Here is a 26028-nt window from a genome sequence, read left to right as displayed (position 1 = left end):
TTCTAGGGAAGCTCGGGGGAGGCAGCTGCCTGAACAAGCCCCCCTTGTTCCCAGGCATCCCCAGCTAGGGGTGGACGCTCCATGCCGGCATGAGGGCTCAGGTGCTGCTACTGCCAGTGTGTGAGCCAAGGCTGGATTTGCTGACACTCTCATTGGCGGGTGGGGTGGGGTAGGGAGAGAGGAAAGCGAGAGGCTCCCATCAACTGACTCACCAAACAAGCCTTGGCTTAGGGCAACAGCTGCCGCCTACCACTCCCTTTCCCACCCCGCCTTCCCCCTTGCCACCTCGCACCTGCCTTGCTCCAGGCTCATAGAGCGGAGGATCAATGCCACAGGAGCTGGCCAGCCAAGGAACAGCAAGGGGCCTATGCAGTAGCTCGCATGGGGCAGAGGACTAAAGCAGCTTGGCCTTTGTGACAAAGTGGGATGTGTGAGGATTTTACTCCCCTGGTTAGGTTGCACGTGTTTCCTGGTGCCCTGCGCTAACCAGAGGAGGGTGCCTCAGTTTCCATAGGCACAACATCAGCGCACAGTGGTGAGGGATGTTATGGAGTGTGGGTATCACCCAGCCCTGCACCCCAGCTGCAGTCAGATGTAACTCTCATTCCCTGTTTCCCCGAGAAGAAAGGTGCTACCTGGTTGCCTAGGTTACAAAGAGTAGCGGGGGTCTGGTCTACGAGTGGGAAGCCATCACACAAACTCCCCTTACCACTATGCACTGATGCTGTGCGTAGGGAAACTGAGGCACTCACTTCCGGTTGCAGGTGGGTAACGGAGAGGCCAGTTTGCAGAGATGCCCTTGCAGGAGGCGGGGATGAGGGCACAAGGGTGGATGGCAAGTGCGGAGACTCAGCCCATCTATAATCCACAGCACAGAACAAAATGATTCCCCTGCCAGTGTCCCTTGTGGCAGAGAAGGGACAGTTGTATCGAGGGGACCAGGCATCTGTACCTGAGGCTGCTGGGCAGACAGACCCTCTAGTTCTTTAGCTCCCAAAAAGAGTTTCCTCTAATTTTTTCCACCCATGGGTGGAATAAATTTTATTATGTGCACCAAGGCATTTACAGAGGTGCACCACCAACAGAAACACACACTGCCAGCTGTGCGTGCTCTGCAAATCAGCTGGGTGGCACCTGAATCTCTCCTGGGCAGTGGACCAAGCGCTCTGCTTACAAGGTATGCTGGCCTGCAGGTTCCCTGACCAGCCACCGTCGGGATATTATCTGGACGAATCAGGCTGTCTCTGAAGGAATACACGAAGGAGGTTTACTGGAAGGCAACTGGGCCTGAGGGGAATGCTATTGTTACAGTCCACTGAGCTGCTGGCTTGGGTTTCCTCCCCAGGCTGGAGGACACGCCTTTCACATAAGGGCCATCGATCATAAGAAGGCTTTTTTGCAGGCAGCAATGATGAGAAAATTGCTCTCGACCCTGTCGAGACACAGAAGTGAGAGAAGAACAGGAAAAGGGGGCCCATGGGAGCGTCACAAGAAATGCAAGGAACTTGGAGCAGGAGCGGGACACAGCACTCGGCGCCGGGCGATGGGAGTGACGGATGGAAATAAACCCAAGTGAGAGCAATGCTGGGGCTGCGTGGGATGGACGGATATGCAGGTCTGGAAACCAGGAAGAGTCAACAGGCAAACAGACTGGGGGAAATAGGACAGCTGCCTTTCACCTCTCTTCCCTGCAGGCACAATCAGAGCACAGTGCCGCAGCCGGGGCACAGCCCTCACCCCCCACCTGTGCACTCCCTGCTTGGCAGGGGCGACGCATTCCTTTGGGACCTGGATTTGACATTTCCAAACAGGATGCTGCCCCCCACCCCCCTCAGATTATATCTGTGTCGTCTTCCCTTCTCCCCCCACACCTTCCCGTTCCCAGCCACAGCTGTGAAATGCGCTAATCCAGCATTTACACCACAAAACAAGAGCACTAAGAATAACCCACAAGTTTTCAAAGCGAAGGAAGACAAAGCCAGGATTTCAAAGTCTTGCTCTAGCTAATGCAGCTGCCATCTGCGCCGATCCCGTCTGCTTACCCCACCAATGGCCATGCCTGTTCAGCCAGCCCAGTCCCTGCCACTCTAGCATTAACTCCCTTCCTAGGAATCTTTGACCTAGATACTTTGTGGGTGGTAAAAAGCCACTTTTCTGGTCTTTTCCTCCCTTTTTTGCAAGGGCCACCAGCTACCCAGCATGCACTGAAGCTGTCCTGCCTCCTGCAAGCCTGCGGGTCCTCAAAAAGAGAGTTTGGGACTAAGGAAATAAAAATAAACAATGACAGTGCAATATTCCTGGACTCCAGTGAGCATATGCCTGGCCTATGCGGTGGACTAGAACCAACTGCCCCCTGGCATTACCTTCTAACCCTGCAAGGACCACATCTTGATTGGGAGCAATGGTCCCTCTAATATTTTCCCACCCATGTGCAGAATAAATTTTGTTAGGTGCACCAAGGCATGTGGAGACGTGCACCACCAGCAGACACACAGGCTGCCCACTATGGGTGCTCTGCTAATCAGCTGGGTGGCACTTGAATCTCTCCTGGGTGGCCACCCAAGCGCTCAGTTAACAGGGAACACTAGTTGGGAGGTGTTCTGAAGCAGGGAGAGGCTCCGGCAGTGACCTGGTTAGAACGGCTGCCAAGGGAGAGCACCCGGAGTCAAGGGTTACTTGGCCCTTTGAGAGCCCCGAGAACTGGTAAGTGGGTGTGTCCAAATGAGAAGCATCCCCCATATGTGTCTGCCTCCGGGAAACAGCTGGTTCCCTGTGCATTTGTTCAGGACAATAATTTGCTGACTTTGCAAGGACACGGGACAAAACCAGCTAGCATCACTGCTGCCTGGCTGTCAGCTGGACATGGCCGCTGGCTTTCCTAACCTACCTTTAAATACTCCTTTTCCACCATCCCAGTGTTATTCCACGGTTAGTCCCACCCATTCTCTAACGGCAGGAACGCCAGAGCAAAGCTCAGAGACACCAGCCCAGCTGCACCAAGGAACTACTCAACCCTTTGCCCATTTCCTGCATTTGGAGGCTGTGGCCCACTTCGGGGGCCTGGCAAAGAGAAGGGAGCAGGAGAGTGCAGAGAGAATGGGGATGGACAGCCTTGTGGTTAAGGCTGGGCCTCTGAAGATCTGGGCTCCACTCCCAAGTAAGTGTGTGGAGCTCTGTGTGCCTCCAAAGGGGATCTTACCACTGCCTTGGGTTCCTTAATCTAGTTAGACTGTAAGATCTTCAGGGCAGGGACAAATGCTCTCCTGGCATATGGGAAGTGCCCAGCACAATAGCCCCAGGGCCACTAGGTCCTTATCGTCATGCCCACAATCTGACAGATGCCCTCAGCTAGAGCTGCACACAACCACATAGGCACCATACGCCTGTGGCCTCCAATTTGAAGTCTTAGGTCTAACTAGGCTGCAAATTCTACCCTGTCATTTTTCCATGATGGGTAAGAGCAGGAATAAATCCCATCTGAGCCTCCAGAGCACATGGGCGCGTGGGAGGAACAGCCCCGGTTTCAGCCCTACTCTGGGCCAGCCTGGCCCCTTACCTTCCACCGGCGACGTCTTCAGCCTCTTGCAGATGTTCTGCACGCCCCCGTATGTGTCATTTATCCTTGCAACAGCCTCGGTGCTCCGAAGCTCCATGAGGGTCCGCAGGTCCACCAGGGAGCAGCCAAAGTCCCCCTCATGGCCGCCCTCGGCGACCGAGTTCCCAGGATGGTGGTCGGCAGCGTTGTTCGTCATGTTGCCCGAACGGCGGGTGTCACAGCAGAAAAAAACTCCAGCTCCTATTTGTTTGCTTCCCTCCTTTAAAAGTCCTGTCGGGGACACAGACAGTCCCTGGCAGCTCTCAGCAGCAGTTTAAGTTCCACAGCCCCACAGGCAATGGGATGGCAGGGCCTCGCCAGGGAGAGAATCACAGAGGCGCCAGAGATGGGGAAGTGGGTGCTTCCTTCGACCGCTTCCCAGGTGAAGCCAGCGGCGTGACTAGCTGAGCCCAACTTCTCCAGAGAAAGGTATAAACAGGATGTGCATGTTACCGTGGAAGCGACCTTAGCAACAACCAGCGTGTCTCTCCCGGAGAAGGAGGAGGGTTCCCTGGATACCAGTGGCAACGAGAGCTGCAAGACGGATTTAAAACAAAAATATCGTCATTAGTAAGCGGGCAGAGACACATGTGCCCGGGAACGAGAGGACCAAGAGCCGCGGCGCTACGGACACACCTAGGCAAGAAATATGTGAAGACAACAAGCTCTAGGAACGAGCACTGGAGCTGGGTACCCCCATGTTTTAATCTCCCTTCTACCCGTCTCAGGGCAGAGGCTTAAAGGGACCCAACCACCTTGACCTCTACATTGTGTAAGAACCAGCTGCTTGGTAGCAGCAGTGTTTCACCTCAGTAGGCAGGGTTGCTGGAGCAATCTGTAGAGTAGAAGGGCTGAGAGCTATTTAGGCACATTGTAAACCCTGAATATATGGGAAAACCACCTTAAACCACTGCAGGGCCCACACCCCGAATTCCAGCACCCATGTTAGTAGAGCCCTTTTCAAGCTGGGCTGTTAGCTGGCAGAAACGGGTCTATTATTGTTGTTTGTATTACTGTAAAGTACAGGAGCCCATTATCGCCCAGGATTAGAACCCTGCGTGGAGATGAACCTGGTATCTGCACCTGCAAAAAAGATACCCAGGGCCCCACTGTGTCAGGAGCTGTACGAATACAGAAGAGGCAGTCTCTGCACTTTCAGGAGCTTGAAATCTAAGCGCTGCTAACCTTGACAAAATGATGCTGCTAAGTGCTAGCTGAAGATCTCTGTCTCAGCGCTTTAAAGCACATCAGTATCAGTGGTCTACTTAGCATGGAAGAATGAGGGCCCCAGAACAAATAACTTGCCGGTGCAGGGGCAGGAAGGGAACCCAGGTGATTCTCTGCTCCATCCACAGCTGTCTGGCCCCGAGCAGAAAGGAAAAGAAATATTTCCATTAATTTGTTTTAAAAACAAAGGCTTCCAGTGGAAAACAGCTGTCTCTTACACACCCCCGCTGCAATGAAGGGGGACGCCCTGAGAACTCTGGCTCTGAAACGGACTCTACCTAAAATGGGAAAATGACTCCGCTGATTTCTCCCGTGTGGAATGGAGACAAAGCTAAAAAAATAAGCACAAATGTGGACAAATAAACTAGTGCTGAAACAGGCCTGGTTTCAGTTAGCTGAGTAGATGGCCAATGATGAATAAAACACCCCCAAATGGTTAAATAAAGACAGATTTTTTTTAAAACTGACTCCATTCCTTTGGCTGCTTTGCCCAAGTTCCTCCATCTGTACGATGATTACTAGCACTGCTGACATTACCTAGGGTGTGGCACAGAGGAAAAGACTGAAGCATGGTGACTGACTCTCACTCAGCCAGGAAGCCCCACGTGCACCTGACAGCTGAATTACAGTCAGCCCCAGCTGTATCGAGAATTCCAAAGCAAGTCTCCCTGGGTTCCCGGAAGCAGGATGGGAGAGAGAGCCTGGAATGTTAAAACTGGGAAGGATTCCAGGGTCCAGTCTAGATAGGCAGAGAAAGCTATTTTGGTTTCTTCTCCTCCTCTTCCAGGCTGAGGGCGTCCCCTGGCTCCAGTATGGGACAGATCAATGCTGCGCACCTGCAACGGCTGGGGACAGAAAAGCCGAGGAGGCTGTATCCCTCCTTACTCCGACTACTGCAAGAGGTGGCTTCTCCACCAACAGAACACGAGCATCTTTGACTCCCGACTGCCATGAGCTCTGTTTCCCTGGCCCTGGAAATGCACATATAGAGCAGGCTTATTACGACAGGGGGCGTTGCAACTATGCCGCAGTTTGGGATTGCTTCAGGGTTGAACCTATCCTGAATGGGGACTGGGGAAACCAGGAAGCCCACAGCAGCTTACATGCCATAGTCCTTGAATACACCCCATTTCTTAGACTAAGCTCTGAGGTGCAGGGGAAAAGTCTCTTCCCATGGCTTTATAAGAGGGCTGAAGGCATAAATGCAACAACTATGTGAATCATCTACCTAGAGAAGACCTGAGGTGCCTTAGAGATGAACAAATTCATTAGGTCATGAGATTCTGTGGGTAAGACCCACTTCCTCAGATGAATAAAAAAATGGGTCTTACCCACGAAAGTTCATGGCCTAATCAATGCGTTCATCCCTAAGCTAGAAGCTTTGTCCCGAGACAGAGTGAAGTGGACAAAACTTGTCCATGGCCTACGCTCTACCTGGTGTACAAGGCTTTAAGTCAAGGTGCTACAGAACTCCTTGTTGTTTGTGAAGCTACACACGAACATGGCGACCCCTCCAAGACTACGTACCTAACACCGAGCTGACCAGAAGCAAACAGCTGTCAGGGGCAAACTGGGAAGTATGGACGAGAACAGGTTGTGCAGTGTGAAACTGTCCATTGGGGAAATGGTTCATCCTCTCCCCTTCCCTCCGGCCTTTGCAAAACCTCACAGCCCCTCTGGCTCTCCAGCTCCTACCATCAGCCGCTGCACAGCAGAGATCCCGTGGAACCAAAAAAGAGACACACAATCTGGACTAAATTGCCAAGGGAGGTTGTGGAATCTCCATCTCTGGAGATATTTAAGAACAGGCTAGCTAGACGTCTATCAGGGATGGTCTACACAGTACGTGTTCCTGCCATGGGGGCAGGGGGCTGGACTCGATGACCTCTCAAGGTCCCTTCCAGTCCTAGTGTTCCATGATTCTGTGATCTCAGTTGCACGTTCAGAACAACCACCCTGCTAGGCTTGGGAGTGGCGAGTTGGCATGACTCCACCCGTCCCCCAGGGTAATTCAGATACTGGCAGGGACAGACTGGGCGGTGGAGATTGCTGATAAGGAGACTGGATCAGAGAAATCTCCCTGGGGTGTCTAATAGAGGCCATACACGTTGAACCTCTCTTGTCTGGCACCCTTGGGACCTGAGCAGTCGCAGATGAGAGAATTTGCTAGTCCACAGGAGGTCAATAGTATCTAGCACGTTACCAACACTTCCACTGCTGGCTGGGCACTGGGGAGACATTGAGGGGTAAATTACAGCTAAAGAACAGCACAGAACACAGAGCCAGGACTGGCGGCTGGAAACAAACTTGATGGGACTGCAGGAAACTTGGCCACACCCGGGACAAGTGGTTGTCCGGCTAACTAAACTCATGCAGGATTATGGATGTTGCTGGACAACAGAGTTCTGGATTAGAGAGGTTCCACCCGTACTAATTTTCAGCACCCTCTGAACAGGTAGATCCACCTCAGGGACAGAGTCTCTCCCTTCCAGCCTTAAAATAAGAGACCCTTTATGGAAGCACTATGGTCCGTCATTGGACGGGGATATGGGGGTGGGGGTGCTCTAGGTCATGGCTTGGCCGCTATTGGGAAAAAAAGCAATGCACCCATTCATCAAGCGGCTCTGGCCTCTCGCACCCCTCACTGGCACGCAGGACCCCACTACTGGAGCCACGTCTCATCTATCATTTAAGGGTGTTAAAGTGCCCTGCAGGAGGAGGTAAGCGATGGCAGATCCAATTAAACAGCTCCCTGCTGATTAATAGCGTGGTGGGGTAGGGGGGATTATTTTTTCTCCTTTTTTCCCTTTCATAACAAACAACATCTTCTGAGACGAGCTAAGAGGTTAGGAGAAAGGCAGCTAATTAATCCTGGAATGGCGGAGTCCATAATTACCCCTGGAGGAGCCCGCAGGGCATCTATCATTATCTCCACGGATTCCCTTCCTCCTCAGAACTGGAGCGCCAGGGATTCCTCTTGGCAGGTGGGGGCGGGGGCAGACTCCCAGGGGGAGGAAAGCGTCTGCTTACTCAGACAGCTCTCTAGCCTCTGTAGTGCTGCCCAGCAGAGTTGAAGCATGGCCCTGGGGTAGGGCACCAGACTGGGAGTCAGGAGACCTGGCTGCTCCACTGACCTCCTGGGTAGCATTGGGCAAGCCCTGTTTCCTCATCTTCCCCTTCTCACCTCTGTCTGTTTAGCCTGCAAGCTCTCTGCAGCAGGGACTACGAGTGCCACGCTGTGCCTGCCACACGGGGGCCCTGAGCTCAGCCGGGACTCTCAGCTGGGAAGGGCAGACCCAGGAAATATGTCCCCACCGCGCATGCAAGTGTAGCTGGGACGGATCCAAGACTGTTTTCAGTCTCCTTTAATGACCAGTGCACCCTCATTTGGGAGTCCGGCTGCAGGCTCAGCCTGGGCACACTGTGACCCATGAGGTCGACAGCTTCTTGCTGGCACTGATGACACAGTTGTGTACGCCAGGTTCACTCGAACGGGCAGAGAGGGGAAGGGGACCCACCCTCCACAAGGTCGGTCTGCCTGAACCACAGCCTATCAGGGAACACCAGACACCTCCTGCAGGAACATCCCCACCAGCCACATTATTCCAGGCAACCTCCATGTCAAAAGCCCTGTCCAGCCTGGTCCCTCTGGGGCATTATATTGGAGGTGGAAATGACTATTAAACATCTGGAGCCAGACCAATAGCCCCAGAACACCAGCTAGGGACAGACCCGCCATGGGTTGAGGTGACAGCCCTACTGAAGCTCCCTCCAGGGACAGGGAGAATAGGGAAGCCGGAGTGAAGCTCCCACCACCAGAGCGCTAACAAGCATCTAGTACTCTGGCATCATTCAGCTGCCTGTCCTGAACTCTCTCTTAATTAGCTTCCAGAGCCTCTAGGCACCAAGGGGAAGCCGTTCGTTCCCAGAGACCCTTTCTCTGAAGGGAGAGCACAGTGGAGAGTGACAAAGGAGGGGAAGGACAGGAGACAGCTGCAGCCAGAGGCTAGGCACAAGCCCCTGTTCGAGGCTGCATCCTGCCACCTGGCACGGGACCAGTCACTGGGGAAGCGGCAGTGGGGCAGGGAGGCCACGCCTCAGCTGACCCCTCCCCAGCCAAAGGTAAGGGGAGAAAGCCCCGAAGAGGCAAGTCTGGTTACTGGGCAGTCAAGGGCTTCATGCAGGACCTGTGAGTGGGAGAGTCGCTGGATTCAACTCTCCCACCACACTGGCCCCAGGCTGCATTCTGAGGAATATCTCATCATTGGCATTTGGCAGCAGCCAGTGTGGCGCTCTTGGGAAAGCAGAGAGCATCTGCAACTTCTGCATCAGCCGTGACTGGCAGTCCCCTCCTTCCTGAGCAGGGCCTCCTGCACTTCTGCCAACCAACGCGCTTCCCTCCCACCCTGCTGCTCCCTTTTGCTGTTCCCTGTAAACTGTGCACGAAGGCGGCCGCTCAGGAGAGAGTCCAGTGCCACCTAGCTGATGAGCACCTGCAGCCAGAGTTGTGTCTCTGGCGGTGGTGCGCATACCTCAGTGTAAGCAAAATTATTCTGCACATGGATGGAAAAGATTACAAGGAACATTGCTGCTACTGCATTCCCCTGCCATCCCCTTGTCCAGCCTCTTGGCCCCACACTATAGTACTCCCTGCTATTCCAATCCTGGGATTCCCTGCTCCGCAGACAGAGACACTGGCACCATCTTGTGATTGTCACCGTGGCAAGTGACTGCAAAATAACTTCCTCGAATTCACCAACACCTTAAGCAAGCTTGAAATCCTGCTCTCCGGGGTGCAGAGGATGAAGTGCCTGGGCTGAGGAAGGAAGAGAGCGCTCGAGAAGGTGTCCTCCAGCCAGGTGTGTGAGTAGCAGAGGCGGGTGGCAAGCGAAGGCTGTTAGTATTCCTTCATCTCCTCTTGTTATAAGCCCCTGCATGCCTATGTTAAAGCAGCTCTGCATTGCACTGGCCTCAGCCGAGCGGAGTCATGACAGCCTTTGAACCGATCTCTGCACTGGATCATGACCCAGCCCAGCCCCATGGGCAAGTTCAGGGGCCAGGATAGGGCAGAAGGCTGGAAACTTTTAAAGGCCAGTAAGCTGGGGGTGGGACGGTGCTGGCTGGGCAGACAGCCAGGAGATGTAAGGTAGTGCCACAGGCCCCCTGCCAAGGCTGGGTTCCATGCAGTCCCCAAAGGGCATCCAAACCAAGAGATGGAGATTTAATGCCCAAAAGGGCCCTTCCAAGGAGAGGTGAATGGGCTCTGCTGACAGGAGAGGGCAGCTGAGCACCCAGCTCCTGCCTTTCTACCCCTGGGCTGCGGAGCAGGGCCCAGGGGAGGGTGAGGCTGGGTCCCCTCAAAATCATGCTCACATACCATGTTCCCTGTAATTGCTTCCATCTGTGTGCGGAATAGAGCTTGTTACGTGTACCGAGGCACGTGCGGACGTGCACCACCAGCAGAAATATAAAAAAACCCACCCTAGCTCTGCCACTCAGCTGGGCAGCATTTGAATCTCTCCTGGGCAGCCACCCAAGCACTCAGCTTACAGGGAATGCTGGTCATGTAACCTTCTCCCACAAATATACACCTGCTCCTTCTCCATCCCTACTAAGCCCCCTTCTCAGCAGACTCCCTCCATACCCCAATCACTCCCATCCCATCCTCCGCCCCATCCGAGTCCCAGGTGGCGTGTAACTGATTGAGAAGGGAGAGGAGGGAAGTGTGTATGGAGGGAAGGAGTGTGGGGGTGTCAAACAGAGAGAGAGAAGCTGGCAGGAGCAGGAGGAGGGAGCAGCTGATGAATGATGGAGTTGATGCAGTGCTGCAGACAAACCTGCCCTGAATAATAAACGGCTGCATTACACCTCTGGCGTGGCACGGGGAGAAGACGCCGACTGGCATCCGGGAGACTGGGGCCCCTCCCATGCTCACAGGCGGGAAAGGAAGAGGCAAGCAGTCCCAGACAGAGATGCAGCTGATAGCATGGCAGGCTGCAAGCACCGACAGGGAACAGTGGGCGAGCTGGCATGGGGAGGTGTGGGCCCTGGCTCCCTACGACTGAACGGCAGGCCAGGAGCAGCTCCACCTGTGCTGGAGCAGGCGAAGGGCTGAGGCCACCGGAGAAATCCTCCTCTAAAACAGCCAGGCCCACATTTAGCCCCCAGTAAATAACTGCCAAGGGGGAGATGCATTTCCCCTCTCTAGGCAGAGCTCTCCAGGGCCTGCATTCACATGGGGCTGTTGTATTTGCCTCGCTCCATAGCTCAGAGACTTGGTTGCAGCTCCTTCCTGCCTCCTGTGGCCCCCTGGGAAGGAAGGCCCTGGCTCCCAGAGTAGGACCGCACCCCAAAGCCGCTGGCGCCTTTCGAAAGGGTGGTCTAAGGATCAAGCAAGGTGTTGGCTCCCAGCCCAGCCCTGTCTCTGCTGAGCTCCCTGGCGCCTTTGAAAAGGGCTATAGGCCGCACTGTCATTTCCCTGCATCTCCTCTAGCATGTCACTCAGGGGAGAGGGCTCCCTTGTTCACAGGTCATAAGTCACCCCATGCAGTCAATCTCCCTCCAGCTCTGGCTGAGGGAATTACTGGGCCGGCTCCTGGAGTTGGCAGTTTCTCTTTGCTGTGACTCTCAGGGTAACAAGGTGGCCAGGTGCAGGGCCACAGAGGGAGCGTCAGCCCAGCATGTGTTTGTCTTGATGAGTGGTGCACACCACACATGCATTGGTGCACATAATAAAATTCATTCCACACAGGAATGGAAAAAGTTAGCAGGAACACTGGTGACAAGCACAAGCTATTTTTGCCACTGCCCCCTCACACCTGGGGAGAAAGATGTACACATGTCAACAGCATGGAGACCCCAAGGTTGGCAGCAACGGGGGGCCCAGTGTGAAGCCACCCGGCCAGTGGAAGCTTCACATGTGAGAGAGGATCCCCATTATTTCAGCTTCCCTTTTCACCCCCGGCTCCCAAGTTAACCTGCCTTCACAATTCCAGTGCTCTGCACTGGAAGGGGCCCTGTCTTGACAGGCACATGCCCAGCAACTAGCAGGAGCTGCTCACATGGCACTCAACGCTGTAGCCTCTAGCCAGATGACAGAGCTGGGGGAGGTGATCTTTCCCAGAGTGTTTAAAGCAGAACCAACCAAGCAGAGATCAAGCACAGCTGATTATTCGCTGCAGTGTGGGACAAGCAGGGCTGTCCCGTCCATAGGACGAGGTGGGGTAGACACACCAGGCCCTGCAATTTTGGGCACCCCATGGTGGCCACTCGAACAGTCCTCTGGGAGGATTACCTGGGACAGAGGACAGTAGCTGCAGCAGGGGCTCACCTCCCCCAGCACTCACATGCGTCACTCTGCTGCGTCCTCCAGCCCACTGATCCCCGCTTCTCCATGGGTGACTGGGAGGGCTCCAGCCACTTGCAGAGAAGCTGGGCTCAGCAGGCCGGGAAAGCAGAGCAGAGCACACCATGGTGAATGTAGGAAGGGGAAGCAATCCTCTGTGGCTGATGCTGCTGCCTGCTCCAGGTAATCCCCGCCAGGCTGGTGGGGGAGGGAGCAGAGGAAGGAGCAGGGTCTGAAGCAGTGGGCAGGGTGGGGGGTATGTCCAGGCTCCTTTCCTGGGGCACTATGGGCAGGAGGGTGCCCTGGGCCCTGCCCCTCTGTCAGGACAGCCCTGTGGACAGGAGTGTTCACCAGCCAGCTGCCTCCACTGCTCCCTCCCCAACGGGGAAAAAGGGTGGAATTCCCAGGTCCACCCTTCTCTCCCCACCCCACCGGGCCGCAAGCTGCCTGAGTGTTTCCCACCTGTCTGCAGGCAGATGCCACAGCTGGGATTCGGGATGCAAAGGAGGAAGAATGGGCCCAACCCTGAGGTCAAATGGAGTTTCTTCCCCTGTTGCACTGCTGTGAGCTCAGGATCAGGCTCTCTGCTGCTTGCTCACAGCCAGGGAAGAGAGGAAGGAGTTTGGCCACTTAGAACGAACTGGGCTGCTGCCTTCTGAGCCAAATACCAACCTCCCCCAGGTTCCTTCTGGGAGGAACAGCTTGGCTTCTGAGCACTCCACGGGAGCCATTCGCTCCTCTTACTCCTGCAGCAAGTTAAAGCAACACAGTCACAGAGAGACCAGGCTCCTGCAGAACTGGGACCCACAACCAGCCCCGCATGCTTTGCTGTGGCCACAGCTAGCCGGCAGCAGGGCCCTGCGGAGGAATTCAACTCCAGCACCGGAAGCAACTCCCGGCGTTTGGCCGCCACCCCCCACCCACCCCTCCTTTCGCTGGAGAAGGAGTCACCCCAGCGTGCTATGACAGCAGCTGCTTGTTTTTTCCAGCCGCGGTGACAGGGTGTTATAAACACTGGCTTTGCTGTAGGTTGCTATGGCAAACTCAATGTAAAGCTCTGTCACAGGATGCTATTTATGCCACCAAACGGAAAAGTGTCCCAGTTTGGGCTTTTTTAAAATTTTTTTAAGATTTAAAAAAAAATCTCTAAAAGCCCAGCTCTTAACATCCCTACAGGGCCCCAGCTGGGGATAGGACGACTCGGGGAAGGGCAAAGGGTGGAGGAGGCAGGAGGACAGATCTGAAGCAACCAGAATACTCCCAGACAGGTACAAGACAAAATAAAAGGACCATTTTAGAGACCCCCCACCCAAGCCGGTGCCTGAAAACACCCCATGAAAACGAACCCGATCAGGCGAGGGGGAGAAATCAGGGCCGCACACGGCGTGATCTCTGCTCGCGTCTCCTTTAATTAGTGCTCGCCGCCGGGCTGGGTCTGACTCACCTCCACAGAAGTGACTCGGGAAGGGGAGAGGAAGAAAAAAGCTCCAAAAGAGCAAAAGTGACTTTGCCAGACTCCCGGAGGGAACGCAGGGAGAGGAGATGTGCTAAGTGCTACCTCTGGGGGGTTATTTGTGGCTCTGAGCACATCACAGGGGTGCAGCGGCACTGACTTCAGGTTCTGACGGGTGGAGAAATAAGTAAACGGGGCTGGATTCTAAACGCCTCTGTTATTGCATTTGTTGCTGCTTCCTGCAGGTTGGGGCCCTGGGGTAAATCAGAGCAGCCTGGGGGCTGCTCTAGCTGATGCTGTTTCTCATGGGCTCCATGGGCTTCGGGAAAGCAGAGAACTCTAGCCTCATACCTCCTATATCCAGCAGCATGGCTTGGAAGAGAGTCATTGCAAACTCTCACCAGCCAGAGATACTGTCTACATCAGGCGCCACTTTACAGTGCCAGGATGGCACAAAGGAGCCCTGGCATAACAGGGAATCAGGCCTACCTGCTGCCAAGACTTTCCTGTATAAACTTGTGTCCCAAATGCAGTCCAGCTGTCTCCAGGAATCACTGAAAGATAAAACTGCACCCCCACCGCTCTCCTGACATACTCTGCCCTAAAACAGCAGGCAACCCTGCCGGGTGATCTTGCATTTTCGTAGTTCACATGATAAATGGGGCCGGTCCCCCAGTTCCTCTCTCCTCCCCAAGAAGGGGCAAGCATCTGGGTACCCACACCCCCTACTGCCCAGACAGCAAAGAGGCCAGCGGAATGCTGACAGATTAAATGAGTCTATAAAGCAGTATAGCAGAGATTAGAGCTTTGGAAAGAAATTTATCTTGGGAGGATAATGGAGTTTAAAAAAAAGAAAAGCTGGCCGGGGGGGGGGGGGGGGGGCGGAATAAGCCACCCAAAGCAGCGGCCACGCTGCCTTCAACCCACCCTGGGCCCCGGCTATGACGGAGAAGCCCCACTTGTCTCCTTCGGGAAAGGAGGCAGGGGAATGATGAAGCTTGTTTTGGATTATTGCTGGAGGGGAGAATGAGTGGGGACAGGGAAAAAACGCCAATGTCCAAGTGCCTCTCCTAAGCTAACAAATGAATTCTCTCCTCTGCCCAGGAGGCAGAGCAGGGCTACTCTCCCCATTGTAGGAATGTGGAAACTGAGGCACAGAGCACCTTAGCAACTCACCCAAGGTCACCCAGGGAGAGCTGGGGAATACTGCCTTCCCCTGACACTCCCCAGCCTGTCTGCTCCTGCGGGTGGTGAGCAATTTGACATCACAAGGTACAGCTAAGCTGAAGTCTGTACATGTGCTAGCTGACCCGTTGCCCCCTAGCCACCACACCCCAGCCTTAGTCCCCAGAGACTGAGCAGGGTGTTAGAGAAGAAGATGAAAAGCGCACAAACTTGGCCAAAACTTAGGCAAGCAACTCTACCTCACCGGGTCCATCCGCGCCTCGCATCAGCACCCCTATTGCATCTGGGCCTTCAAGACTTATTTCCAGGGCATGGAAGGAGCTGAACACAGGGCGGCATGCCCCCCGCTTCCTTCCCTGTCACATATGAATGAGATGCTGGTGGCACAAACTACAAACTCCCAGCAACACCTAGAGCAAGCTAGCAGGACTCCTGCTAATTTTTTCCATCCATGGGCAGAATAAATTTTGTTATGTGCACCAGGGACTGTGCACCACCAGTAGACACACACTGCCGGCTGTGGGCGCTCTTCTGATGAGCCAAGAAGCACAGAAACCTCTCCTGGGCACCGCCCAAGCTCACAGGGAACACTGCAAGTGAGACCTGCCAACCAGCTCCATCCCCACAGGGGTGCTGAATGATTAACCCCTCCAAGGCAGGCCAACGGCTTTCAGCAGGGCTCAGTGGGTTATTTATAACCAATCAAGAGTCACTAATGAGAGGCACAGGGAAGGTGACTCACGGCTATGAACCACAGATGGAGCGGAAGGAAGGGCCGAGCTATCGGGAGTCTGGGGTTGCTAAGAAGTGGGGTGGATTGCCTGGGGCAGGTGGTGGGTGTGGGAAAGGGAGATGTCTACAGAGCATGGGGTATGGGCTCTTTTTCATGCTTGCCCACCACCAACCAAGAAGGGGACACCTGGCCTTGGACCAAAACAGCCATTTAACGCAGCCCGCTGAGCATGCAGCAAAAGTCACCCGCTGCCCGCACCTCTGGGCACAGGCAGCAGAGAGACCGCGGGGATCCTGGCACCAGAGGCGCAGGCCAGTAAAGCAGGAAGGAGCAGGAAGTTGAGAGAGAGACCAGAGGAGGGAAGACCACCTCCCCTCCACGCGCACGCCAGCTTAGCCCCCAGTAGTCTACCACTGCTCCAGCCCCAGGGAGGTGCCCGCTCTCTGCCAGACATCCCTGGTCCTTTGTTCCCTCCCTGAAGCACTGCTTTTGCTAGACTGGGAGGATGCAGAGGCATTTGGCTCCCTCCAACTGCTGCTGAGAAAGGAAATCTGCCCCAGTGCCCAACTGCAAGGCAGCAGTGTGCCAGTGGGGAACCCCCTATGGGGAACCTCCTCACATGTGGACTGGCCTGGCTGGCCCTGGAAAACACCTGCAGCTCTGTGCCCACTGTGGGGGCAGGGGAAGGCAGCAGCTGTCAACATGCCCTCTAATCTTTTCTATCTGGTGCGGAATAATTTTTTGCGGTGTGCACCTGACATGTGCACCACAGGCAGAAACAAACTCTCACCTGCGAGCACTCTGCTCATCAGCTGGGTGGCACTGGACTCTCTCCCCAACGGCCACACAAGCACTCAGTTTACAGGGAACACTGGCCACAATGTACACGTCCCTGGTTCTCCGGGAAATGGGCTCCTATTCCTGGGAACACAGGAAGTGTGCAGGGTAAAGTAAGGGGGGGGAACCAGCAAAAAACAGCCCCCTCTTTCTCTGCTGAGCTCCCATACAGTCCCCCCGCACCAGGCCTGGGGGACAGCTGCCCCCGTCTGGTTCCTGTCTGCACTGCCCACAGGACCAGCTTCCCAGGCGCTAACCTTATGGACTGGCCGGCCAGCTGGCTATCCTGGCCATTTGGATGGCAACTGGAGTCAACACTAAGTCCCCTATACGCCTCTTCCAAATCATGAAGGCCATTTCCATAGGACCTGACAACCAGGCATTGCCAAGGGCTTCAAAGATAGGCCAGCATCAGCCCTGTTTTGTATAAAGGGAAACTGAGGCAGAACAGGGCAGCAACCAGCCCCAGAGCTCAGGGCAGTAACACCACCTCCAGGCCCTGGCTGTAACCACATGACCCTAAGTGCCTTCCCTTGTCTAGCTTTCCAGCAGCATTCACTGCCAAGGGCGCTGCTGGCTGTGCTGGTTCTTGTTGGCCTCAACGCATCCGATTCTTCCCGAATGGAAACGCAGCAGCTGCTCTTTCTGTCCCCTCCCATGTTGCAGCCCACCCTCCCCACCAGCAGTGGAGCCCCGGGCATCTGGAACAAAAGGACCGAGGAATGAACTGAATTAACATTCCCCAGATCCCACATGGAGCGGGCTCCTGTCCTCCTCCCTGCCAGCTGCTCGGCTGAGCCACAGGTCTCAGAGCAGAGAACAGCAGCGGCACAGAAAGGGCCCTCGGGTCTGTGCTTTTGGAAGGCACAAAGCTGGAAGAAGCAATGCCCTGCTTGGCCCAGCCAGCTCGCCCCCAGTTCAGAGCTCGCCTGCCTCTTGGAGGTGGGCGTGTGAATCAGATGCTCACACGTGTCAGTGACAGTGATACTGCTCCCCCTCGGGTGCACAGGCCTCGTGAGCAGGGAGAAGTGGTGCTTGTGAATGTCAGCTGTGGGCAGTGTTCCCTGTAAGCAGAGCACCGGGGCAGCCTCCCCAGACAGATTCAGGTGCCTCCCAGATGATCAGCAGAGCAGCCACAGCTGGCAGCCTGTGCTTCCTGCTTGTGGTGCACATCCTAGCAAAATTTATTCCACCCCAGCTGGAAAAAATTAGCGGGACCCCAGCTGCGTGTTTGCGGGCACATCAACATATATGCCTCCGTTGTGCATTGCCTCTGGAAGCACTAGCTGCTTGGACATGCACAGGTGCTGGGTCTCAGCATTCAACATCCACATGCATCGATCCTTCACACGCGCTGCAGGGCTCCCCTTCTGCACACCTACCTATGTGCATGGGGCGTTGGGGTGGGGTGTTCCAGTGTTGCATCTGCTGGACGTGTGTGTGTGTGTGTCACACAATGCCACGTGTGCCGGTCAGGGGCTCAGCTGCACAGGCACACTGACATGCTAGTGCCATAGACCTGTTCAGGCAGCTGACCAGGCGCAGAATGAACAGCTCCAGCTCCCTGGCTTTCCCCTGTCTCCTGGGTCTGTGCAGCAACTAAGCAGTGCAGAACCCCCCACCTCGGCCCAGAATTCCATGTATGGCGACATACAGAGCTGGACGGGACCTTGAGAGGCCATCAGGTCCCATCCCCCACCCTCACGGCAGGACCTGACACCAGCAGTATCCGACAGTTTTTTTTTTTTTTTAATCTATTTGCTCCAGACCCTTAAAGGCCCCCTCACGGATTGAACTCACAACCCTGGATTTGCAAGGCCAATGCTCTAACTGTCCCCCCCATGCACCTGTTCAGCACCTGTCCTGGGATATCAGCCAGTTGCTCGGCTTCCAGGCCTCTCCATGCCAGTCCCTTCTTTCCAAGCCACTCCGCGGTTCATTTACGGGGGCAGGGTTTGCCTGTCTCCCACTTTCTGCAGCGTCCATCTCCCTCCCACTCTCACACCCACAAAACCCCTGTGGCCCACTGTCTCTTTAGGGCTCAAGGGACATGACTTGGGTGTTCTCCTCTCTAATCCCCTGGGGGAAAAGCGTGGTCTTAATGGAAAGCCATGACACAACTGGCACTCTGCCAGAGAAAGCCCAGGGGCAGGAGGGAGAAACACTGAGCCCAGCTGCATGGGAGAGGCATGCAGAAGAGAACTGGAATATGGGGAAACCCTAGTCCGGATTAGCATCAGGTGCTGCAGGTGAGGACTGAAGTGCACCAGCAGAACTCGGTACAGCAGAGGCGAGGCCAGGGGTTAAGACTGGAGCAGCAGGGATCTGGGTGCTGGTGGAAGAGCTGTGGAAGGAGCCCAGAACAACACAGCCAGCTTGGATTGGGAAGATACATTGCGAGAGCTGCACGGAAAGTCTCTGCACTGCCGCATCCCTCTTCCTGCCATTGGGCAGCATCAGAGCAGAGGCTAGAGCCAAATGCAAGAAACAGCTGCTGCCCTCAACGCAGCAGTCCCCTCTAGGGCAGAAGGAAAAACCCTGCCTGAGAACTCAGCTGCCACTTGCCTAGGAGCCCAGCTCAGGGCTAAGGATGCTGAAAACAAAGCAGCGAGACAACTGGCAGCCCAACACCACCCTGCCCAGACATACCAAGCATGCTCAGGACATCAGAGCAGCTGAAGGCTCCAAGTCAGGGCTTCTACAGAAGCTCTGGAGCTCAGGAGCAGAAGTCAAGATGTCAGGAAGGTGAAATCACACCGCTGCTTAGAGGGAAGCTTCCATCCACAGACACGCTCTGCCCAGCAATCCGAGAACCCCTGGCAGGCTAGGGGTTCCTAGTTCCTGTGGCAGAAGATTGAGGACCTGCCAGCCAAGTCATTCAGCCATTACCTATACTTAGAGCATCCTTGGAGCACCCAGCTAGGGACAGCCAGCAGGGTCAGGCTGCGGGAGTGCCCATTCCAGGAAAAACAGGTGCTAACACACTCAACTAGGTGAAAGCCTAGCCAGGACAAGGCAGATGTGTCTTCACAAGTTCACAGGTAGAGGTGAAGGCCAGGTTTCCTTGTAAGGTTTACTTTGACCTGCTCACGCCTGCGACAGCTGCAGCTGCCTGGGTCTCACAAGGATCTGAGCACAGGGTCACTAACAAAAAGCAAACGCCCTGTCTCCCTCCGGGAACAAGAAGGGTTTTGCCTTTCGCAATGGGCAGGCCCACTGGGGGTGTGGGAGGGGGGTACAAGGGGGCCCGTGGTTTTCAAAGTGGCCCAGCGTTCCATCCACCACAGTCATGGCCGTGGTGGCGGGAGCTCCGGGTCCTGTCAACTGCCGTGGCAAGTGGCAACACTGCTCCTGTGAAGGATGAGGGGGAGGCGCTGCCCTTTCTGCCCTTGGCTCCACCCCCCCTCCACCTTGCCCCAGGGCCTGCGGTAGCGGTCGTCCCCCCAGCAATGAGATGGTAGCCACGGCACAAAGGCAAGACACTGGGTTTCTGGGGTTGGTGTGAGGTGTGTCTCAAACAGCCCTCTCCCTGGTTCACACAACCTTAGAATCATAGAACGCTAGAACACGACGGGACCTCAAGAGGTCATCGAGTCCAGCCCGCTGCCCTCCCAGCAGGACCAGACACCATCTAGACCATCTCTGATGGATATTTATCTAACCTGCTCTTAAATACCTCCAGTGATGGACATTCCACAACCCCCACATGGCAATTTATTCCAGTGTTTAGCCATCCTGGCAGTTAGGAAGTTTTTCCTAACGTCCCACCTAAACTTCCCACGCTGCAGTTGAAGGCCGTTGTCTACAGCTGTCTGCCAACCAGTTCCCCAAAGCCTGTTTCCCAACTGCCAGGGCTAAACCAAGTATTTGTCTAAGCTACTGCAGCCTCCGACTAACCTAACACTGCCAGCAGAGCCCCAGCGAGGCTTGCACATGGGCAAGAGCAACAGGGCAGCCATAAAGCAGACCCACTGGGAAGAATCCTCACTCACGACTCAGGAATGCAGGAAGTGGAGAGGTGGCCAATACCCCCCCAGCCTCAGGGGCTTTCCTCTGAGAGGCTGCACCGCACAGGAGGCAGAAAAGTCACCAAGGAGGGGAAATCTCCAGACGAGCTGTCAGGAGAAACGTTTCCATCTAAGGCCGTGGTATTTCTCTGCCGGCGCCTGTAATAAATCACACAAGTTCCTCTCACGACTCTTTGATGCTTTACAAGGTAGTGCTGGAGCTGGGAAGTGGGCTGGGGAGAGCCCTGGAAACATGCACCGGAGGCTGAGTGCAAGGCTAGCTTTGCAAAGTCAACACTTAGGAGGGTCTGGATCCAGGCTTTCTGTTACCCCAAAGACTTTGATAGGTTTGGTTCAGGTCTGCCACTGGGACTTGGTGGGAGTGGAATCAGAATGCAATCCCTTGGGAAGCAGTACACCTGATCGGCATCAGAGGGGCAGCCATGGTAGTCTGAATCCACAAAAACAAGAAGAAGCCCTGTTGTACCCTATAGACGAACAGATGCATCTGACAAAGCAGGTCTTTGCCCACGAAAGCTTATGTTCCAAAAATCTGTTCATCTATAAAGGTGCCACAGGACTTCTCGTTATTTTTATGTCAGATAGATACCTGCTTGTTCCCTGGGTCTCAAAGAACCACCACGTAATGTCAGTTCCATGCCATGAAGGGAAAAATAAAAATGGCTCAGGCACAAATTACGTTCACTCAGGTGCAACCTGCAGCCAAAAGTCAAGCGGCTGACTGTCTATGTTAGCCTCCCCTGACCTATTGCAGCCAGCCATCTATGCTCACCATTTCATAGGCACTGGGGACTGTCAGCTCCTCAGGGCTGGGTGCTAGAGCTCCCTGACACTGGCCATGCAGGTAACAACTAATATTAACACTGCGGAAGTGAGTCAAGGGACTGCGTTCTGATTCCACTCTCCCACCTAGTCCCAGGATACTCAGACCTCAGTACAGGTTCGCCCGACGCTGACATGATCCCCCATGGCTTGCCCTGTAATAGGCCCTATGCTGCAGCCCTGGGCATACGGACATATCTGGAGCAGACCAAGGAGAGGGCTGCATCAAGGGTGAATGGAGAAACAGCAGGAGTGCAATGCATTCTGGGTTCACAGAGCCCATTATCAGCAAGCAAGTGTGGAACAGAACTGCGCTAACATTGCAGGACCATGGGTCGAACGTGGCTTAGCAGGGTTAGTCCCTGGCAGGCCAGCAGGTATTATTTACCTGCATGTCTGTAGGCACGGCTGCTCGCAACTCCCATTGGCTGCGGATTGCTGTTCCTGGCCAATGGGACCTGTGGGAAGCAACACTGGCCAGAAACAGTGATCTGTGGCCAATGGTTGCTGCGTGCAACTATACCTGCAGTCGTGCAGATAAATGCAGCCTCTGGCAGCCCAACAGGAGCTAACCTCAGCGAACCACATCCAGTCCATGGGCTGCTTATTGCCCATCCTGTCCTAGGTTCAAACCCCATGGATGCCATGGGAGATTAAATCTATCCCCTAACACACAGCACAGGGTCATGAGCCAAGAGGAGCCAATGAGGAAGGAGGATCCCAGGAGACTGAAAGCTGGGGGGACACCCTGAGGGCTCAAAGGAGCTTCCACTGACCAGCAAAAAGAGACAATGAAACCCAAGCACCAAGACTATTGTCTCGCTCCCCTTCCATGTGCCAACCAGACAGGAGAAGCATGCACCACAAGGTGCTGTCCTCCCAGGCAAAAACACCCACCGGAAGCAGAGAGCATCATCCCTACAGCTCTGCAAACCGCCCCCCGCCCCGATCCATAGCACTCATCACCCAAACGCCGCCGAGAGCCCAGAGGGAAACGGGGCCCCAAGAAGAGAGAAATGCACAACAGTTTGGCCCCTCCATGTTCCCGCGGGTGGGTCTACACTAGGCATAGTGCAGCGGCACAGTTGAAAATCTGCTGCTATGGCAATGGAAGGAACATTTTCCACCACTGTAGTAAATCCATCCCCTTGAGAGGCAGTAGCTAGGTCAACAGAAGAATTCCTCCGTGACCTAGCAGCGTCTGCAGCTGGGCTTGGATCAACTTCTCTATGCAATGCAGCTGGCTTTACATTTCTGGTGCACACCTGGAGTTGCACATCCATGGGTGGGTTCGCACTCTAAAGTCTGCTAATGAGACACTGTTAGTCACACATCTATGGGATCGGCCTGAGATAAACGACATGGTTTTTATTCTTTTCAAGGAGTAGAACAAGGCCTTGCAGAGCAAGCGGTAGAGATGAAATTACAATGGAGGAGGAAAGATGTGGTCTTGCACTTACGCCACAGGGCTCCTGGGTTGTATCCCTAGCTCTGCAGCTGAGCAGCAGCAAGTCACTTAAGGAATACACTCAGAGGGGGTCACATGCCAGTCTGCAGCTTCACAAATAACAAGCAGTCCTGTAGCACCTTATTAGGTCATGAGCTTTTACCCATAAAAACTCCTGACCTAATAAATGTGTTACTTCTAAGGTGCTACAGGACTGCCAGCTAGAATCATAGAATCCTCGGGCTGGAAGGGACCTCAGAAGGTTGAGTCCAGCCCCCTTCCCAAAGCAGGATCAACCCCATCTAAATTATCCCAGCCAGGACTTTGTCAAACCAGGACTTAAAAAGCTCTAGAGATGGAGATTCTACCACCCCTCTAGGTAACACTTTCCAATGCTTCACCACCCGCCTGGTGAAATAGTTTTTCCTAATATCTAGCCTAGACCTCTCCCATTGCAACTTCAGACTGTTGCTCCTTTTTCTGCCATCCCTCTCTACTGAGAACTGCCTCTCCTCATCCTCACCAGTGCTCCCTTTCAGGAAGGGAAAGGCTGCTATCAACTCGCCCCTCACTCTTCTCTTCTACAAACTAAATATGCTCAGATCCCTCAGCCGCTCCTCACAAGACATGTGTTCCAGCCCCCTCATCACTTTGGTTGCTCTCTGCTGGACCCTCTCCAATGCATCCACAATCTTGATATTAAGAAATATATTCTAAAGTCTGGCCTCTGATTTTGAGAAGATAACACGGGCCCTGCAGTTCAGTGGTACAGCTCCCATTGGCTTCAGATGGAGTGAGGATGGCTTGGCTCCTCTGATGAAAAAGGAAAAACCCCACTCAAAAACGCTCCAAACTGGGACGGCTTTGGTGCCTCAGTTTCCCCATATGCACAAGGCAGTTCATAACAGTCTGCTCTCCAGGGATGCTTAATTCACGGGGTTCGGTTTAGCAGGTGGAGATCTCCAGATGGAACTAAGAGCAAAGGACTATTAAAATTCCTGGCTCCTGGTCCTGTGCTCAAGCCATGATGAGAGAGGTCCCCAGAGCATTTCGCAGTGCCTGGACATTTCTCTTCCAAGGAGAGAGGGAAGACTGAATCCTGTCAAACACAGATGCTTCGGCTCAGCAGGAGTCCCCCTCACAGCCGACTGCAGGAGGCTCTGCAAACTGGGAGTTCCCCCAGCCAGGCAGATGGGCCATTCCCAGTGGAGTTCCGGCCTGGCTCACAGAGCAGCGGCACTTTTCCAGAGAAAGCCCCTTCCTTCCCCCTCCCCGCCGCTCGATGCTTGCTGCACAGCAAGTTCTCTGCCTTGTGAAGTCAGCCAGCAACGGCAGCAAGAGGACGTGAGTGAGGCCAGCATTAAAAATACATCTGAGAAGTGACAGGCAGGGGACATGACTCCTGTCTCTGCAGCTTGGAGTGAAGAGTTTTCTCCCCCTCCCTCCAGCAGCCTTCGCTGGGCTGGGCTAACTCTTTTCCAGGCCGTAAAGGTCACAAGGGACAAACCGATATGAAGTTAGCTGTCAAAAATGCACCCTGCCCAGCCGAGCAGCTCCACAGGCACAGCTCTCCCCTTGCATCTCAGTCCTGCCTCATGGAGCCCTCTTCTTCCAGTTCTGGGACACCCCTTCTTCCCAGCTCTGCTGATGCACCTCCGTCTAGACCCATGGCCTCTCCCCAGATGCAGTCCCAGTGGTGGGATCCGTGGTCTCTCTAGTTTATTCCATCCAGGGGTGGAGTAAAATTTTGTTTTGTGCACTAAGGCACATGGAGATGTGCACCACCCATAGAAACATATGCTGGGTACTGTGGGCACTATACCAACCAGCTGAATCTGCCCTGGGCAGACACCCAAGCACTCAGCTTCTTTGGACAAGCAAACAAAGAGCATTTCCCAGAAGCCACCAGCTCATTCCTGACTCCACCTTTGCACTGCATGAAACCTGGCCCTGTCCATGCATCAGGCTGTTACACATCCTTCCCCATGCACACCTGCAAGGGAACCAGGAAGGCTCAAACCTCACCCCACCCCACCAGTGTTCCCCAAAAGCTGAGCACTTGGGTGTCCACTCAGGAGAGATTCTAATGCCGCCCAGCAGACTAGCAGAGTTCCCAGCACGTGTTTCTACTAGGGGTGCACATCGGCACGTGCCTGGGCACACACAACAAAATTTGTTACATACGGGGGGAAAACATGAGCAGAAACCTTGCTCCCTGCCACTTCAAGTCTCTGTCCACACAGAGCTTCACATTCTGCCTTTCCTTCCTGTCCCCATGCTGTGCCGTCGCCAGCTCCTTGCTGCCGGGCGCAGTCTTGCTACTTGCCTTCTCAGTTCACTCTCTGACCCCGGCTGTGCAAGGTCTCTGCTGGAGCCTTGCCAGCTGGGGCAGCAGCTTCAGAAGGTAGAGGCATCTTTTATCGGGGGGGCGGGGGGGGGGGAGGCAGGGGAGGGAGGCAGCCTGCCACTCTCCCTCCCAATGCCACGCCCGTGCAAGGAAGCAGCCACTGGGGAAGGAGCTTCGCTCTGCGGAGTGCTGCGCCCAAGCTCAAGAATCCAGCTCCACCCTCCTATCCCCTCCCTCCCATCCATAGCTCATTTTAAGAGCTGGAGCTGCTGGCATCACGCCCAGCCATTCAGTGCCACATGCTTGTATCACCCCCCTCTCCCCCAACACATCCTTCACACACACAGGCTCTGCCCTAGCCACCCGCAGCCCAAGCCGAGTCACTCATTCCACCCTGTGACGGAATGTGTCAGCACAAAGCCTTCACGGTACCTCCCCCAAACCAGCAAGACAGGCAGGTTCCCCTACAGACAGTGTCTCATGCCTGGAAACACAAGCCCCAGCAGAAGGCAGAGCTAACATGCCAGGTTTGGAATAACAGCCCTCCAGGCCCCACATGCAGAGCGTGTCTAGCAGCATGAACTCGTTCCTTCTTGCAACGTCCATGCACAGGAGCACCGGTTCCTTTATTAGAAAGGCAGGGAAACTGAGGCAAGGAGCGAGAGCGGTCACAGCAGGACAGTGGTGGAGCTGATAATTGGCGTTCCCTGGAAGCTGGGCACTTGTGCAGCTGCTCAGGAGAGATCCAAATGCTGCCCAGCTGATTAGCAGAGCACTGCTGACCAAAAAAGCAATGGCCAGTCTTGGCCTGGAGGTTTCAGCACAGGATCAGCGTTCCACCCACGTGTGGATTCTTTTCCATCCATGTGCGGGATAACTTATGTGCACTGAGACATGCGTGAGCGAGCACCCCCAGAAGCAACACAGCCCTAGCTATGGCTGCTCGGCTAATCAGCTGGGCAGAATCGGAATTGCTCTTGAGCGGCAGCACAAGTGCTTGGCTTACAGG

At 54.7% G+C, this 26028-nt stretch overlaps 1 protein-coding gene across 5 annotated transcripts in view; it reads right to left on the bottom strand.

Annotated features, from left to right (window-relative positions):
• The window catches only part of ATP2B4 (ATPase plasma membrane Ca2+ transporting 4), a 118284-nt gene that overhangs the window by 66107 nt on the left and 26149 nt on the right, over positions 1 to 26028 (bottom strand). For all 5 annotated transcript variants that reach the window (XM_074977397.1, XM_074977393.1, XM_074977394.1 and 2 more), the window contains exon 2: positions 3557 to 4129. In XM_074977397.1, the coding sequence (XP_074833498.1) occupies positions 3557 to 3752 (196 nt within the window). In that variant the 5' untranslated portion in view covers positions 3753 to 4129. The remainder of the gene's footprint in view (positions 1 to 3556; positions 4130 to 26028) is intronic.

The sequence above is a fragment of the Carettochelys insculpta genome, chromosome 26, assembly GCF_033958435.1.
Source record: "Carettochelys insculpta isolate YL-2023 chromosome 26, ASM3395843v1, whole genome shotgun sequence".
Taxonomy (NCBI): domain Eukaryota; kingdom Metazoa; phylum Chordata; order Testudines; family Carettochelyidae; genus Carettochelys; species Carettochelys insculpta.
Note: the sequence above shows the minus strand (reverse complement) of the source record. Positions and strands in the feature narration are given on the sequence as shown.